This window comes from Acipenser ruthenus, chromosome 20 (assembly GCF_902713425.1).
Source record: "Acipenser ruthenus chromosome 20, fAciRut3.2 maternal haplotype, whole genome shotgun sequence".
In the NCBI taxonomy this organism is placed as follows: Eukaryota; Metazoa; Chordata; class Actinopteri; order Acipenseriformes; family Acipenseridae; genus Acipenser; species Acipenser ruthenus.
Genome location: NC_081208.1, coordinates 5977718 through 5995225, shown reverse-complemented (window position 1 = coordinate 5995225; position 17508 = coordinate 5977718). Strand labels below are relative to the sequence as shown.

At 38.8% G+C, this 17508-nt stretch overlaps 1 protein-coding gene across 4 annotated transcripts in view; it reads right to left on the bottom strand.

The window, feature by feature from the left end:
• The window catches only part of LOC117425428 (immunoglobulin superfamily member 21-like), a 139124-nt gene that overhangs the window by 72428 nt on the left and 49188 nt on the right, over window positions 1–17508 (bottom strand). For 2 of the 4 annotated variants that reach the window (XM_058993312.1, XM_058993313.1), the window contains exon 2: window positions 11890–12002. In XM_058993312.1, the coding sequence (XP_058849295.1) occupies window positions 11890–12002 (113 nt within the window). Of the gene's footprint in view, window positions 1–2105; window positions 2257–11889; window positions 12003–17508 lie in introns of those variants that run through there. The other 2 variants (XM_058993314.1, XM_058993315.1) reach the window with 2 other exon arrangements.

Below are 17508 nucleotides of genomic sequence, written 5' to 3'. Positions count from 1 at the left end.
CACTATAATCCAATTATTTATTATCTTTTCTAAGGGGTACCAACAAATGTGTCCAGGCCATTTTAGAATATCTTTGTAGAATAAGCAATAATTCATCTCTTTTCACAGCTTCTTTGCTTTATTCTATGACATACCAAAGGCATGCAAGTATACATGATAAAATAGCTTTTAATTTCATCACTTTTCAGGAGGAATGAAGCATTATTTCAATGAGCTGTAAGGGTACCAACAAATTTGAGCACGTCTGTATGTATAATATGCATGAATACTTAGTTGCCAAGGTAACAGGGTACAGGAATCTTCAACTTCAGATTCAGAGTGTTGCTTCCCTCCATTGACTGCTAGCCCAGCATTCCTTCAACATCTCCTTGTCAGGTGCCCTTTACATATTACAAAGTTCAGCTAGTATTATGCAAACTGGCTTTGATAACAAAAGCGTACGCTAGGATGAATGAAACCTGTATGGTCCAGGGTAGTTTTTTTCTGCAGCATTATCTTACCAGGAGCTAAGCACTTTGCTTGTGCTGACTGTGGGTATCAGTTCAGATAAGTTTAATAGGACTGTATTACATATGGGAGATAAACTAAGCTGGCCATACAGCTGTGGTACTGTAGGCACAGCGAGTGTTAGATTAGGGGAGTTTGCAAGTGATTTGCATGAGAGAATTGCATGAGAGAACAGCAATAGGGTTACACCACTTCTGGTTTCTATGGGTGGAGAAAACAACAGCCTAATTTAGTATCAGTCAGGGAACACAGAGACTAGATAAATACGGTAGCTGCTGCCAGAGACGTCTGTGTCTGGGGCACAAGTGAAATGAGTCATTCCATGGTACTTTCATGGGTCCCTCACATCTGCAATTATACTAGAATTCAATAACTAGGACTAGGGGTGAGCATCACTCACTTTAGATATTCAGCTTTTAGACGTGGTTGTAAAAGGACATTTTTTGCAGGGATATTTTGTTAGCGTGGTAAATAATAAGCTAAGCAGAAACAAAAGAGAATGAGTGAGATAAGAGGATATGAAACAGGTACGAGACTACATCTCCTGAAAATGTAGTCCCACAAGATGCCATGCAATAAAAAAAAAAAAAAAAACATTTAATGAAAGCGCAGTTACATAATTTATGCACTGGATAGCACTGTGCGCAATGCAGCACTAGCTCATTAAAAATAAAGCTAATAAAGATACAGAGCCTGTTAAAATGAATCCAGGATATACAGCAGACATGAATCCAAGATATTAACATGAGCCTTGTTAGACAATGTTGCAGAAGAGAGCCTTAGGGAGTTGAATGAATAGCAGCCTAATATCAAATACAGTTAGAGCCCTAAAATGAGGGTGGAGGAGTAGATTAAGGGTTATACAAAACCGGGTTTGTGGACAATGAACCTGAGAGTGAGTGCACTTGTGCACAAGTATTAGTTCAGTAGTAGTTGAAAGTAACATTACAGTTAAAATGTAAAGCTGCAGTAAATTCATACCCTATAAGTTAGCATTAAAGTATGTACAGTATTTATTGAAAGTGCACATGACTTCAAGGTAATGTTGCATTTTACCCACCCAAATTACATTTTACTCACATAGTGTCTAAATTGGAGAGTACATTACTCAATGATCCAAAACCTTATCTGGAGCGCAGTGTTACGGTCGAGCACTTCTTTAATTTAATAGAACTAGGGGAGGCTACAGGAGGACAAATAGATGGTTTAAACTCTTGTAGTGGATCGTTCGTGTACTGGCTTACAGATTTTCACATACCCAGGCAACCTTCAATCAAGAATAATCAAACAGACTCAGTTTATTCAAAGTTTAATGAATCAAAGTTTATATTTACTCCTTCGGTTTATTAACCCTTAAAATGATCTGATCACAGATCGACATCGAATCCTAGAATGCTGACAATCCAGGCAGTCTTTGCAAACTAACAGCATTAATACTATAAAGCAATATGGTTACAACTCATACTTTTAGTCAGTCTAAAAGCACCCAAAACTATCCTAAAGCATACAAGCATCCTCTCTAAAGCTAATATAATGATCCTATCCTTATAGCATTGTGCATCAATACAGGTGAAATATAAATTCAAGATTATGCTCACCCTCTTTTTAGAGAAGTATGTCTTGAAATATAAAACAGCACAAAGAAAGGACAGTCATCCAAACTCAAGGCTCTGAATACAACACCAGCAGTCAGCTTCGCAGCAAGATCTTCCAGGAGACGGACCAGTGGAGTCTGTGTTACCAAACTCAAATGATGTATAAACTGCAGTTCTACCCTGTTCACTATTTTTCATATCAATGGGTTCCCAAGTCTCATTATCATCTCCATCATTCTTGGGGAAGCCCCAAGAAATAAAGTTGGTTCTATTGAAGGCCCATATACTTTTGCAGCATAAGCCTTCCATTCAAAAAGAGCTAGCACCTTGTACAAGAGAGAATGGGTTTTAGGGTGACTTGTGACAGCAGCTACAAAAGTGCTGAGTGAAATTACATTTCAATCCCATGCTGTATCGCAGACACTAATGGATGCTGTTGTTTAATTGCGCTCGATATGTATTAGAAAAGGGGCCAAGTAAAGACATTTCCATTGTCCTTTGGATGAGAGGGGAACTGTGCCTCCTTTCAGCCCCCGTACTGCCAGAAAAAGGCAGTGACAAATGAGCTGCTTTTCAAAGGCTGTTTAGGCCCTCAGCTGCTGGAAAAAGTCTTTGTTGGAAACTTTCAGAGACGTTCTCCTGGCAAGTGACAAGTATTCTCAGTGGTGCTGCTTTTTTGTCTTCCTGTCTTTTTGTCTTTTGAGGAGTCATAATAGTTGCAGGCAGTATTTGAGAATCGAAAAATTAATATTTAGCATTGCAGCCTCTGTACGAATGAGTTCTGTCTTTCGAAACTCCTACTCGCACTTTTTCTCTAGATATGTTGAAGCTGACTAAGATCTTTGACTCCCTAGTGTTTTAGTAGTAGTATAAAGAAAATGATTTGACAAACATTTTGACTGGAAGTCTTTCTCAATGTCATTTTTATGTCACTGATAAAGTAGTGTTCCTAGTTTATTAAACTAGAGTATTAAACTGCAGCCAGAGATTTTAAAACCCGCTGCATTCTGCATTGGACACCTATTACACTATGTAACACAATTTTTGTTCCTGGGTAGTAAGTGTTATTTCCTAATTGCTTATGCCTCAAAAGTATAGAAAATGGCTATTATTCCCCACAAACTTTGCTTTTGTGACCAGGACAGTGATATTTTGAAATGTACCTATTTCCAATGAGAAAACGGGTGAATTTGTGTCTTTTCGTTCACATAAAGTCAGAAAAAAACAACATATGAATCCAAATTAACATGTATTTATACTAAAGTAATACAAAAATGACTACAAAAGATTTAGAAGTGAGTAGTTTTTCGAGATTTACGATTATACTGTAAATCACTTTCATGAATCAGCCCCCAAATGTAGTCTCCCATCATGTTCTCGTTATACTGTCCTTGGTAGCGGCTTTCATAGTTTTCGGCCTTGTGATTGCCCAGGAAGCCCCGAACCACTGCAACAAAGCTGTTCCAAGCCGCTTTCTCCTTACTAGTGAGCTTCTTGGGGAATTCATTGCACTCCAGGATCTTCTTTATCTGTGGTCCGACGAAGACACCGGCTTTGACCTTTGTCTCAGACAGCTTAGGGAAGAAGTCTTGAAGGTACTTGAAGGCTGCCGACTCCTTATCTAGAGCTCTGCCAAATTGTTTCATAAGGCCCAGTTTGATGTGCAGTGGTGGCATCAGCACCTTCCGGGGGTCCACCAGTGGCTCCCACTTGACGTTGTTCCTCCCCACAGAGAACTCAGTCCGCTGTGGCCAGTCCCGCCTGTGGTAGTGCGCCTTGGTGTCCCTGCTGTCCCAAAGGCAAAGATAGCAGGGAAACTTGGTAAAACCGCCTTGGAGACCCATCAGGAATGCCACCATTTTGAAGTCTCCTATGACCTCCCAGCCGTACTCATCATACCTCAAGGCGTCCAGCAAGGTCTTGATGCTGTTGTAATCCTCTTTGAGGTGCACCGAGTGAAGCAGGGGAAGAGATGGGTACTTTTTACCATTATGGAACAGCACGGCTTTGAGGCTCCTGGATGAGCTGTCAATGAAGAGGCACCACTCATTCTGGTTACAGGCGATTCCGATTGCCTCGAACAGACTGGTCACATTGATGCCATCTCAGAAAAATGCAGATATGTATCCACTTAGGCAGCTGGAACTAAACTGAACTGGTGGGCTTAAGGCCCCTGTATTTATACTACTATTTATATTACTGGAAAGTTCTAGAAGTTACTCCAAGTTTACTCAGCACTGAATCTATCTGGAATGTTCTGGAAAATAGGTAAATTTCAAAATATCACTGTCCTGGTCACAAAAGCAAAGTTTGTGGGGAATAATAGCCATTTTCTATACTTTTGAGGCATAAGCAATTAGGAAATAACATTTACTACCCAGGAACCAAAAAAAAAAAAAAAAAAATTGTTACACAGTGTTATCAGTGCAAGTTGGAGAGATCTGCTGCTGATGGAAATTAAATCAGATTTAAAATTGCTTTCACGTCAATCCCAGTGGCATATGGAAATGTAGCTTTATTGACAGAACAGGGCTGCTCTATAATGTTGTAGTAAGTAAGGAAACAAAGTTCAATTTCACACACAGTTTTGTTTTGTCAGATTGAAGGACCTCTCTAGCTAGTCTGTAAAAGGGGGCTAGAGCCTGCGTGGGACTTCCCAGGCCAAAGGTCAAACAGCTAGAGGAGCTCAAAGAAGAGAAAACAGGACCTGTGAAGCTACTTTTCAAGGATAAAGTAGAAAAAAGGACAAAAACAACAAAAACAGGTATTTTGAAGAGGAATGTGCGGTTGTTAGATGTGCTGGAACAGCATGAAGTTCATTCATCTTTGGAAATCAAAAGAGGATAACAGTCAGCCACAACTCAGTTGCTGTCAGGTTGGATATTCTATCTTTATTTAATGATTTTTTTTTTTTACTGTGCCACTAGTACAGCAATTGTATTACTGTTTTCACTTGTGTTGCCCCCCCCCCCCCCCCAAACACACACACAAACACACACACACAAACACTTACTTAATATGCATACCAGTACACACATTAGAGAAGGAACATTTCAATTAAACAAAACCCACCAACAGAACAGTATGCCAGTTCCAGCAGACAGGCAGCTTGTCAGCTTGGAGATCTATTTCTGAAAATGTAATTTTCTTCTTCTGGAGCAGTACTTTGTTTTTTATCATGCCCAGAAGCAAAGAATCTAAGCTCACGCAAGTAGCATTGAGTAAAAAAAAGATATGATGATCTTAGATAAAGGTTTATAGTTCCACCACTGTCATTTACAGAGTTTCCACACAAACAATACCATTATACACACAATGTTTACACAATGTGCAATTCAAAGTATGTATCTCATCTTTCAGCATAAACAAGTCATTTGCTTTAATTTACAGTGCAGGTCCTTTACATGAATAAATAAGGCATGTGGATACTAGTTTGCACAACTTTTAGTACTGTGCTGTACATTAAGGCTGTAGGCAGCAGAGCAAGCAGTTGCTATGGAAATAATACCCTAGCAACTTATGAAAATATGTAGCACGTGGTTATTGAATGAATAACACATTTATAATGTTTTTTTTTTTAACAGTCTAAATCAGCAATTAATATATATTAGTGATGACAAAAACGGTGCAAAAATCTGTTTTGAAAAATAGGGGCACAATTTAATTAACTTTTAGCTAGGAAAAAAACCTAATTTGGAAAAAAAAATGGTCTAAATATGTTAGCTTGAATTTATATATTCCTTAGATGCTTGCTCCCAGCTAAATGCTAATTGCATTTGGCCCCAAATATCTTTGAGTGACTAAATCTTCTACTTGTTCTTTCTGCTGAACTGAACTGAATAGATGTTTTCACCCTTCTGAACCACAAGGTAAACACTGAATTAAACATAACTACATGTTGGTTAAAGCAACCTGCAATGTCAGATTTTTTATTTATTTATTTTTAGTTTTTAAGTTGAACTGAGCTAATTTGAATACTTTGTTCAGGAAGCCTGTATCTTGCTGTACACAGCTCCGAGCCACTATAGTGATATACCTAAAAAACAACAGTAATGACATTGCCAATAACCTTCAGCTGTTTGTTGTCGTGGAAACAACATCTGCATTTTAGGAAACCTAGAACTGTATGTGTCTGTTCTGATGGACAGTAGCACTGGGAAACTACAATGGATTTGAGGCCGCCATTGCTGGCAAAACATTTGTAACACATTTTAACATACATTTGGTATATGAACACCCAATACTCATTGATAATAAACTGCCATATCATGGTCCCAGATCGATACCAGTGTATTACTCTATCGGAATCACAATACTGGTTTCAAATCGCTTTTATTGCCATTGATTATAACGTTATGGTTTCTTCAGCCATAGTATTAAAATTATATTATATTTTGGTTGTCCTTTCTAAACCAGACTTCGCTGGGTGAAATGAGTCTATGCTACAGACTTGCCATGTAATGTGAAATGGCATTTTTACGAGCGCCCAGTCAAAACAATGCCATGAGGGTATGTGAAGATGGTAAGCCCTGTTGGGCAAGCTTTGTGGAACAGGAGTTTTCTTCATCAAGGTGACACAATCAGATCAGCCCTCAGCAGGAAGCATCCTGTATGCAAGCTGCTGTGCTCAACCGCCACTCTCAGGGTGGGGAATATGCTAAAACTGGATTGAGCTGGTAGTTGTTGGTTTTAACCCTTTATGGTACAGGGGACATATGTGTCCCACAAATAAAATAATGCTAACTTTCTATTTCTACAATGAGGAGCACAAAACAGGGTTTAAAATTAACTGACGGGTTAGATCTGATCATGCAGATCGTTAGTTTCCTCGTGATACTTGAGTCGCTCTCAAATGTATTTTAAGAAGAAACCGTTCCATTACTTGTGGACCTGAAGGGGTTAAAGTGATTGAAGCTAACAAAATAATTCCATAGATTATCTCCGCCATGCACATCCATTACCTATATAGGTCTCAAACTGTGCTTTTTAAAGAAACCTGTTTTTAGCAAACGTGTATTTTGATTTTAAAACATGATCTTCCAGCTCCAGTGTTTGTTTTTTTTTAGCAGCTTTGAGATCAGATTGTCGTACTGTGCTAATTTTCTAGATTTGTTACTAATAATCTTGTTGTTGCTTCCAAGATAATGCCATTGACAACACTCCAGCAGTTGCGCTGTGAATCAAACATTGCGCAGATTGACAAATAATTTGCAATGATGACGACACGCTGAATTACATTTGCAATATGCTCATTACAGAACACAAATAAGCCGTAGACCAAGGCTTCAGACTCACTAAAAAACTAATATACTGTATTATTATTATTATTATTATTATTATTATTATTATTATTATTATTATTATTTAGAAGATGCTTTTTATCCAAAGCGACTTACAGAGACTTGGGGGCAGCTGCAGAGTCACTTACAATAAGACCTTGGTTTTACGTCTCATCTGAAGGACAGAGCACGAGGAGGTTAAGTGACTTGCTCAGGGTCACACAGTGAGTCAGTGGCTGAGCTGGGATTGAACCAGGAACCTCCTGGTAACAAGCACCTTTCTTTAATCACTGAATCAATATGCCTTCTATTATACAGTACTACTTATGTAGTACTGTATAATGGTATACCAAAAACCCAGCACAGATTAAAGCCTGTCTCTGTATGAAACACAACATAATTTATTTGCTACCTGATTAGAATGGGCAACATGTCTCAGATAACGAAGAGAGCAGGACATCTTTTATTCACACTTCTTTCTCATCCAGATCCTATCAGATGCACGGGTCCCCTGGTAGGTACCAACACAACTACAAATCCCACATTTGAAAAAAAAAAAACCAAGAAATGTAGACAGTTTAGTCAAATAAAAGACAGAAGATTAAGGGAATTGAAGTCGGAAGCGTGTATAATTGCTGTTTAATGTATTAGCAGAAGTAATAAGAGGCACTGCTCAGGGAAGATGAGTCATTTGTTGTGTCCTGATGAAGGGTGACTGCTCCCCTGATGAGTGCTTATAACTGTCATTGTCGATATACAAATGACAGCCAACCCCCCCTTATTAAAAGAAAGTGAAAATTCGGCAGCCTCCTTTGCTGTTTGGTTATCTAAGCTATTTGTTTTCAAACAGGTTTGATTTTGGTCAAAGTCAGATTCAATCTTTGAAACACCCTAAACCATTTTTTTTTGCTCACTGTCAAACTCTGGTTTCAGGTTTCACTGAGGGAATAATATGGAGACAGAGAGCTCCTACCTCCCCACTCACCCACCTCACCTTTCACATTTTATGAAGCTCATCATGTATAAATGCCTTTTTAAAAAATATAACCAGTATACCTCTACCACTAACGAAATGACCATCCAACTTTCTCTGGGTCATTCTCGAATAAGAAACTATACAAGTAAACAAATATTACGGCTAATGCCTTGATCTGTGTATGCACTTCACTTATATTTATTTTCTCAGAGGAGATTAAGACACATATTAAGTAGAATATGAAAAAGCAGTCCAAATCCACCATTGAATGCCTTTCATCTCTGGAAACCTCGGTTAAAATCCAGCTTGGGTATAAGTGAAACGAATGTGGTGTTCTCATTTCTTCCTACAGGACCATCAGCAATTTAGACAGAATTGGCATGCTATGTTTAGGAGAGGCCCAGGACTGAATAGCAGGGGGTGTTCAGGTCAGGACTGAGGTGTGCTTGCTTGCAGAGTGGTGAGGGGAAGCTCTCATGGTGTTGCTGGTACAGTGCCGGACACTACCATTATCCCTCTCCTTTCATGAGCTCTTCATTTACAAGAGCCACCTGCGTGTGGTCTCAAGCACCATGAATCAAATGCAAAAAAAATAAACATCTCCATATAGAGATGATTCCAGCCATGACTTTACATTGAGAGAAAGAGGATAGCTTTTTATAATGGTTGTCGCTTGAGCCTCACCCATTTTAGTAAGCTGGAATTAACTGTGGTTCAATTTAAATATGTATATCAAGCTGTTCTGAAGTCCCAACAACACTATTGTGAACTACAGCTTGTTTTTAATAGGCTTGTCATGCTGTTATGTTGGGAGCATTGTATTCAGTAAGAATGGAGTAATACGCTGTGTCTAATTATTACACAGGGACACATTTTTATACTTTGTTATCTTTGTGATGCACTAGGATTTGATTGCTCGGCAATATTAATAGTCATGGAATATCAATTTTCAATTAGCTTTGTTTGCTCGTGTGTGATGCCATTTAGCTGGGTAGCACTAATGTCAATTCCCAGTAAGATATCGGTAACATCTTTTCTACATGCCATTTGAACATCAAGTTAAATGAACTGAAGTTTTGATACTTTCTAACTAGTACAAGGTCACCAAATTCTAGGGAGGTGATTGCTCTATTTGTGGTATGAAGACACATATAAACATGTGATTGGGAAAAAGGTTCCAGGGTAGATCTGTATACAAAAAGAATAGCTGTGTAACTCATGACTCACATGGTGGGAATGCCCACGTTGACAATGTTGGGGTGACTTGAAGAAACATAATCTCATTTTAAGGCACAGAAACACAATGGTTTTATTTGCATTTGCATTCATATGGTTAGTCTGGCAACTTTCTGGGCAGCCCGTCATTTTTTAAGGAAGGTCTTGAGATTTGTGAACCCTGTCCAGAGCCCTGCTTGCAGCAGCCATCTTGGTAAGGTCTGAAGCTCTTCTTGTGTATCAGGTTGTGTTTTGTAATTTGGAGTCATAACTTTGAATGACAATGATGTGAAGATGTGACTTTCTCCAAATGATGGTGTTATATGTCAAATGAACGACTACAGGAAGTTTTGTATGTATCTTTTCTCTTCCAGTTTTATTAGTTGCTATGCTGGTGCTTCGGCTAAACCCCCAGTGATTTTAATATAATACTTCAGGCTGGCATTTTGAAGTTAAAGCTCTTTTGAATATTAATAGTGTGTTTTTATTAGGAGGTAGATGTGGCTGCTTTCAGAGAATTGAAAAAGTGAAGTAAATGATCGTGGGAGCAATGAAAATAAGACCTGTTGTACAGATGATAGAAGACCATCTTTATTTAAAGCCAATCATCTAGGATAGAATTTACTTCAGTAATAATAACTCTGCAATATATTTTGTGGATAACCGCCTACGTGACAGGAGTCTTACATTTTAAGACCATAAAATCCCCAAAAGATACATGCAGCCAAGTCTGGGCAAAAATAGAATTATTTTTTTATGAGTTGTCACTTAAAGTTGCCTCTGAGAGAATGGGTCTTATCTGCATAGCAGCAAACAGATTTTCTATAAGAGAAATAAGTTAAATTAAAAATAAACCCCCACACAGCAGTAAAAGTTTATAGTTCCGGAATACATTTTTTATTTTTTATTATTTTACAGGTTAAAAGTGTTGGGAAATGTTTTGTCTATGCTTATTTATCTCCCGCAGTTAAATACAGACCAATATTCAGGTAGGTTTGGGGTTTGGTGGTGGGTTTGTTGATTTACTGGATTATTACTGGATTATTACTGGATTATTACTGGAGTATTACTGGATTATTACTGGAATATTACTGGATTATTACTGGAGTATTACTGGATTATTACTGGAATATTACTGGATTATTACTGGATTATTACTGGATTATTACTGGATTCGCTGCAATTATAATTGTTTGGTTAACCAAAAATGTGAATTGTTTTACATGCATGTAGTATAAATCACCAATCACTGTTAAAATTCCATTACATTTTATCTGTGTGTAGATCACATGCACAGAAGATACGGCACAATTCTAAAAAAATCAACAATACTTTTCTATTATTTTTTGGAGGTTTGTGAGTGCAGTTGTTGTCTTTGAGATTTATAATAACGTTGTGTCAGGTGCTTTCTCATTATAAGAGGCGTCTCTTGTACCATTTGAGCAGCCAGAACTGCTCAGATTTACTTTGCAGTCCTCTCACCCAAGCTGCATGAGATGACATCTCTTATACAAGAAGACACCCCCCTATACACAGGGTATTAACCTAAAGTATTATATATGTATGCCCTGCTAAAAAGTGCAGGTACAATGCTGTTTAGTTGCTATGGGAAATTGACATAAGTGTCAGCTGATGTTTCACTTCAGAATTCATTGCCATTGGGTCATTGAAATTGTAGGTTTTTCAAAGTCTAGGATACTGGCATTGATAAAAGGATAGTGATCTATACACTGTCTTGGCACTTGAGATTTTTCTGAATGACCAAGAAGGTGCATCACAGTTACCCTGAACAAATTCCATGAATTTTACAAGTCCCTGGACCCCAACCACCCCATACCATACGCACTTTCATCCATGACCCTGCTTACTTGGGAAAAAATCAAACTACATGTCCTCAACAGAAGTCTAAATGCAAGCTAATGGCTGTTTACTGCCAAGCTAAGCCAAATCTCCTGCCATGCTACAATACAAATGGCAACTTCACATTGCTCTATTGAGATCTTTGTTCAAGCATTTTACATCCCCCTAACATTCAATTATTGATATAATCTAAGAGAAAACACAATTTAATATTCAGGAGATCTGCAGCAGTTTTTCAGCAGTATTTTATCTTCAGAAACAACAGTCAAATCACAATACGTATATATTATAGCAAATTATATTGTCATAAAGACTACTTATGAAATGTGATATTTTTAAGAGTTGTTTTCTGAAGCAGACCGCTGAAAAAACAGTCACAGACCAGCCATCGCAGTTCCTGTTTGCAACTGAAAAGGTTAAGAATTTTCCCCCAATAACCCCCCAAGCAGGTACTCACCCGATACCAGACTATCTCTCGCAGTCTCCCATCGGTCTTGAAGTTACATTTCAGCGTTACGGTGTCTCCTACTACAACAGGAGGAAGGGGTTCAATGGTGACTGTCAGATAACCTGGGGATCAGATAAAGAAACAAAAGTCTTAACCCCTGGAATGATAATACATTCATCTCAAAATGGTGTGATAACCAAGGCTTTCAAATCCTGTTCTTATTTCCGAGCTTGTTCAACCTTATACATATTTTGCTTCCTTTCTTGTTTATTGTGGTGTTTAAAAGCAAAACCAAACATTATATTAAGATTTATCAAGTATAACCTTCAGTCTGATGTATAACGACTTCCCGTTCAGTAGATTACAATGGTCTGGTAGCAGCTAGACTATTTCAGGAAGTGAACAGCAACATTCCTGGGCATGTAGCACATATTAAAAGCTCATTTACTATAATACAAATATTAGGACAACAATTTCTTCATCATTGGCCTCAATATTTAGAATACACCTCGAGGTAAGAGGGTTTACAAATATAAATGTGATTTTGAAGGTTGAATTGGTGGTGGATTAGTAACAAAGATATTGACAGCTTTTTATGAAATGCATTGGGCTGTTTGCCACTGTATAAAGTAAACACATCGAGTATCATAACAAATGCCAGCAAGCTCTCTTTAAACAATTGAAATGTTGCTACACCCTGAGCTAGCAAGATGACAGCTCTCTGAAAGAGCAGGAGGCTGTCGGTTGGATCCCCGGCTGGGGTTGATTTAGCACGGACATTAGTGTTGAATGAGAACTCTGGGCGGAAGCGAGCAAACTGACACAGCCTGTCCTAATGAGAAAGACAAATCCGTCACTGAGCGTGCAATTACAAGAGGGATCAGGTCGAGTCGCTCGCTCCTCTGGATCCTCTGGGGGCAGTGACGGGAGCTGCCAGCGAGTGCAGCAGCTACAGTTGCTCAGCACACAGAACACCAAGCAGCTCTCAGGCTGGATGAGCAGATACACCATAATTCCATTGACTTACATGTGTCAACTTCATTCGGAATTGACACAAAAGACCAGGCTGTATCTCTTGATGTTTTTAAAAGTATTTACAATAAGATTGAAAGAGAAAAGTGAAAAGTAACAAGTCACCACCTCAATCACTCTCAACATGGGCCGAGGGACCTTTATTCTGCATGATGTAGAGAAGAGCATTCTTCATACACGGTGTATTGTAAAGTGAATCTCTTCCATTAAAATATCCTCATTTAAATAATGAGGATTGTTAAGTAGAGTTTATTTTAAATGAGATGCAGTATGCTAAGCAATAAAATGCATTTGCGTTGCAGTATGTCACAATGAAAAAAATTAAGATCTGGTCAGTACATTTTTATGATATAATAAAAAATGTAGCTACATGAGTATTAAACAGCATTACTCAGAGTCACAGGAATCATCTCAGTGTTAAATTAATGTTGATATAAAACACAAAAGTAGCATATTATTTTTTGTTTTTATCAAGGACACCCTTAGTTGTCCAAAAACATTTCTTGCTACTCAATTGCCTGGAGCTCCAAATTGTTGTGCAGTCATTTTTTTTTTCTTTTCCAGAAGATCATTTAAGACATTCAGATCTCTGGTGACAGGTATTGCAGTTTCCCATAGCACGAATTCTAAAGCCTGATTGCCTACCAAACTTCAGGCACAATGCTTTGGAATAAAGCTGTAGACAAGCAAAATCTCCATTTTGTGTTTGTAACAGGGGAGACCTGGACTGGCAGTCTGACGTATGAACGATGCTGCAGGAAGAGGGCGGCAGTCCCCTGGAATCCGCCTGTCAGTCATGGCAATGACACAGAGAGGTGGGGAAGAGGGTGTGTGGGCTTTCCCTCTCTCTGAGTGGCTGGGGGGCGGGCTCATGGGGATTGCTCGGCCTATAAACGTATACTTCGTTGTTCCCTCAGGTCTGCCCTTTTTAGATGAATGAGCCGGCGGAGGCGCTACGGATGGAGCGGGGCTGGAAGAGAGCCGCCAACTAATTACAAACAAAATACAAAGAACAGAATATTGTGTAGTGGGGAAATGAATGGGCAGACCCCAGGGTTTGTATAGGACAGTGAGGGAACACTGGTGAGAGTAGGACGGAGTCCCGGGCCGTGCGGGTAGCGACGGTTGGAGAATCAGCTGCAAAGTGCAGCACCTTTATTTTGTATATTTTGGTTAACAGTGTTTATTTTTGTTTTTCTTTGTGCCTTCTGTTTTTGTCTATTATTTAATGCACCTGCGTGTGCGATCCATACCTTTACCATCGTTGGTAGCAACGGTATCACAGTGCCACCTGGTGGCTGTAAATAAATTGTGCACCCGAGTGGTGTCTAGAAACTCAGTTTTCTGTCTCCTGTGTCAGTGATTTTCCCACACCCTTCCACAGTGTTCTATGAAGGGATTGACGTCAACCATCAGTTGATACCATGATTAGACTTTTCCAGAACTTATCCTTCAGCGCAAGTGTAAAGTTGCCAACTGGCAAAATAAGTTATGTTACTTTAACAGTTTGTCATTCCTACAGACCAGGCTACACTTGTACAGACATAAAACATGCATGAAAAAAACGTGTAGTGAGTGCTGTCCTTGCAATCCAAAAGGCAGAGCTTTCTATATAACTCTCATTAGCAATTCTGCAAGTGGTTATCGGCTTGAAATACATAAACTGTGAATATGTGAGATTGTGAATGTAATTAACTTCCATTAGGTTGCTTTTAGGGCACTTGGATGCTGCTGCCATGCCTGATTCCATCATAAGAGAGATTAAAATGGGAGCTAATGGGTGCAGCAGAAAACGTGTACCATTATTTATGACAGCAGTTTTATGGATTATTTATTTATTGATTCTTTTATTTAAACCCTTGAAATAACGAGACACTAAACTAAAAGAGCAACTGGGCATGGGTAGGAAATATCATACGTCTCTAATGTTTGGCTTTTGTTGTTTCGATTCACTTTATATATCATTTTCTGTTTCAGTCCTTACCCCCGGGTGACTTTTAAAACTCACCAGAGCTCTCAGTAACCTGTCCAATAATGTAAAGGTGTATCAGATGTACTTTGACATTAGACATGTTTCTAAGAGGCCTTTTATTTTGCTCTGTGAGCGCGTGTGTTTTTTGTTTCAATATTTTATTTTATTATTTGTTTTGCAAATAAAAACGGCAGCCAGCCGATTCTTTTGAACTGCAGTACTTGCCTGGTGTCAGTTATCCTTCCTGCTTCTGCCGTGACGTCAGACCACCAGTCACTGTCACAGTAGCTTTGAAGGAAGCTGGGTTCAATGGCAATAGGAAACAATTGCAATTTTTTTAAAAGCATACACTTGCTCGGTGTATAGAAAAATGGAGCGCACTCAGGGAACAAATGAGACAGAGAAAGCCAGGTGTACTGTTAGGACACCTGTACTTAGAAACACACTAATTGAAGTGACTGTAAACACCTCTACAGCTAAAGACTTGAATGGCTTTGCAGGAAGCAAACAATAGGCTTGATACTGGCTCTCTTTGTCTCTGCTGACTCACTGGGTGGAAGCAGTTCACTTATCCACTTGCCCATACTTTTATTCGCCAAGCATATTCAATCCATAAACTGTGATGCCTATACAAATGCTGGGCCACTGGAAACAATACTGTGGTTCTACAATGACTGTATAAACTACTGGGATTATCTCTTTAACAGTGAATTTGATATATACAGTTCTTCAATGGCAGTAGTGTAAAAGTAACAGGATTAATTTTACCCATAGTGAAACTGGGCCCCTGGCAGTGCAATGGTATATACTGCAATGCAAGTACAGTAAAAGTAACAGGATTAGCGATTCCTTGTGGAGACTGGGCCCCTGGCAGGAGTGGTCCTGCAATGGTGTTAGTTAAGCCTTACAGAGACTGGTGATGCACTAATTCAACAGCAGTACTGTAACAGGAATTGGGTTAGTTATACCTTATAGTCTTTGCTGTATCCAAAGCAGTACATTTTTTTTAACCCTGCAGTTAATGTGGTCAAGCTGGAACCCTCATTACCCTCACCTCCCTCTAGCAATAGGACCCCAAATGCAGTACCTGTGGTAATCTCTTTTACACAGTTGTGAAGCCCTACTGTGTAAGAAGCTTGGTACGTGACACAGTGTTAGCCCTCATAAGGTTCTCCACTATGGAAGCAATGAGCTGGAGGCTGAAGTAAAGGCTATGCAAGATTTGTGTCTCAAAGTGAGAAATAAGGGTATACTGTGTGTGGGGAATAGGAAGGTGATGGAGTACAGACCTCCATTCTCAAGGGACAATGGTAGCTCTAGGACTGAGTAATAATATGAGGTTGCTAACGGTAGAATGGTATTGCAGTAGTATTATATACTGACAACAATGTTGTCAAAAAGGGGTCACACAATACATACACATTTGCAGTCTCAATTTTGACTTTATTTTATTTTCTACATGCAATATTTGTTTACAGGGCTATTGTCATGACTGCTAATTACCAAAGACCACTTGTTTAATAGTGTCCCAATTACTAGGTGCCCTTTTCCTTTTCCATGTATGGGATTTACAGTAATGTGTATATGAGCAAATCCCCATACATGCTACATTCATTTGCACATGTGAACTGCTGGAGGGAGATGACATTTACAGCACAGCAAGATTGGGCATATGAGCCATTTTGAAAGCTGACATAAAAATGCACTCATTAATTCGGGAGAAATGCCATAGGGTCTGTTATTTTACATCTTGTCCCACTGCAGTTGCAGAACATTGGGATCTGGGAATAAGTGGATTAAAAGGAGGAAATAAGTAACTGTTGTGTTTTGTACTTTCAGTGCTATTTTTTACATTCTGGTATAGAATGTCCAAAAAGTATCCTTATTAATAATGACAAGATTGTTAGTACTATGCATCTCTCCTGCCACAGCTAAAGAAGTAAGCCACTGTGACAGTGTGCACTACACATAAAAAAATGTGTGACATACAGTAGAAAATACAGCTATCACAGTCTATATCCCCAGATTTCACCCATTTTTCTCACCAGTTACCTTACTGCAGTAATACCCACACAAGAGCTCAAGAGAATTGTAGGTCAGTGGGCATCCTCTAATTCTACCATCAAGCCAATCGCCTCTTTACAGCCGGGAACTCGATAGCAGATGTAGGTTAGTTACCAGCCCTTGAGGACAAGCGTGTAGAGGAATGACGTGATGTAGTCCCTGTTGATTTTACCCTATATGATCTCCAACCAAGATCAACCGCTTGGCAGAGCCAGGATACAAACCTGCACTGCGCACTACATGAATCACCTTGCACACCACGCACCCTTTATCAAGTAAGAGACCTGGGATCCCTACATTTCCAGATTCTGAAACTTGGGTTAAAGTATGCCTTTACCAAATAGAAAAGTTCTCTGAAAATTTGTAAAAATATACATGTTACATTTGGATGGATATATATATATATATATATATATATATATATATATATATATATATATATATATATATATATAGAGAGAGAGAGAGAGAGAGAGAGAGAGAGAGAGATATATATGTACTGTATGCATGTACTGTATGTATGTATGTATGTATGTAATATATATATAAACGTTGTATCA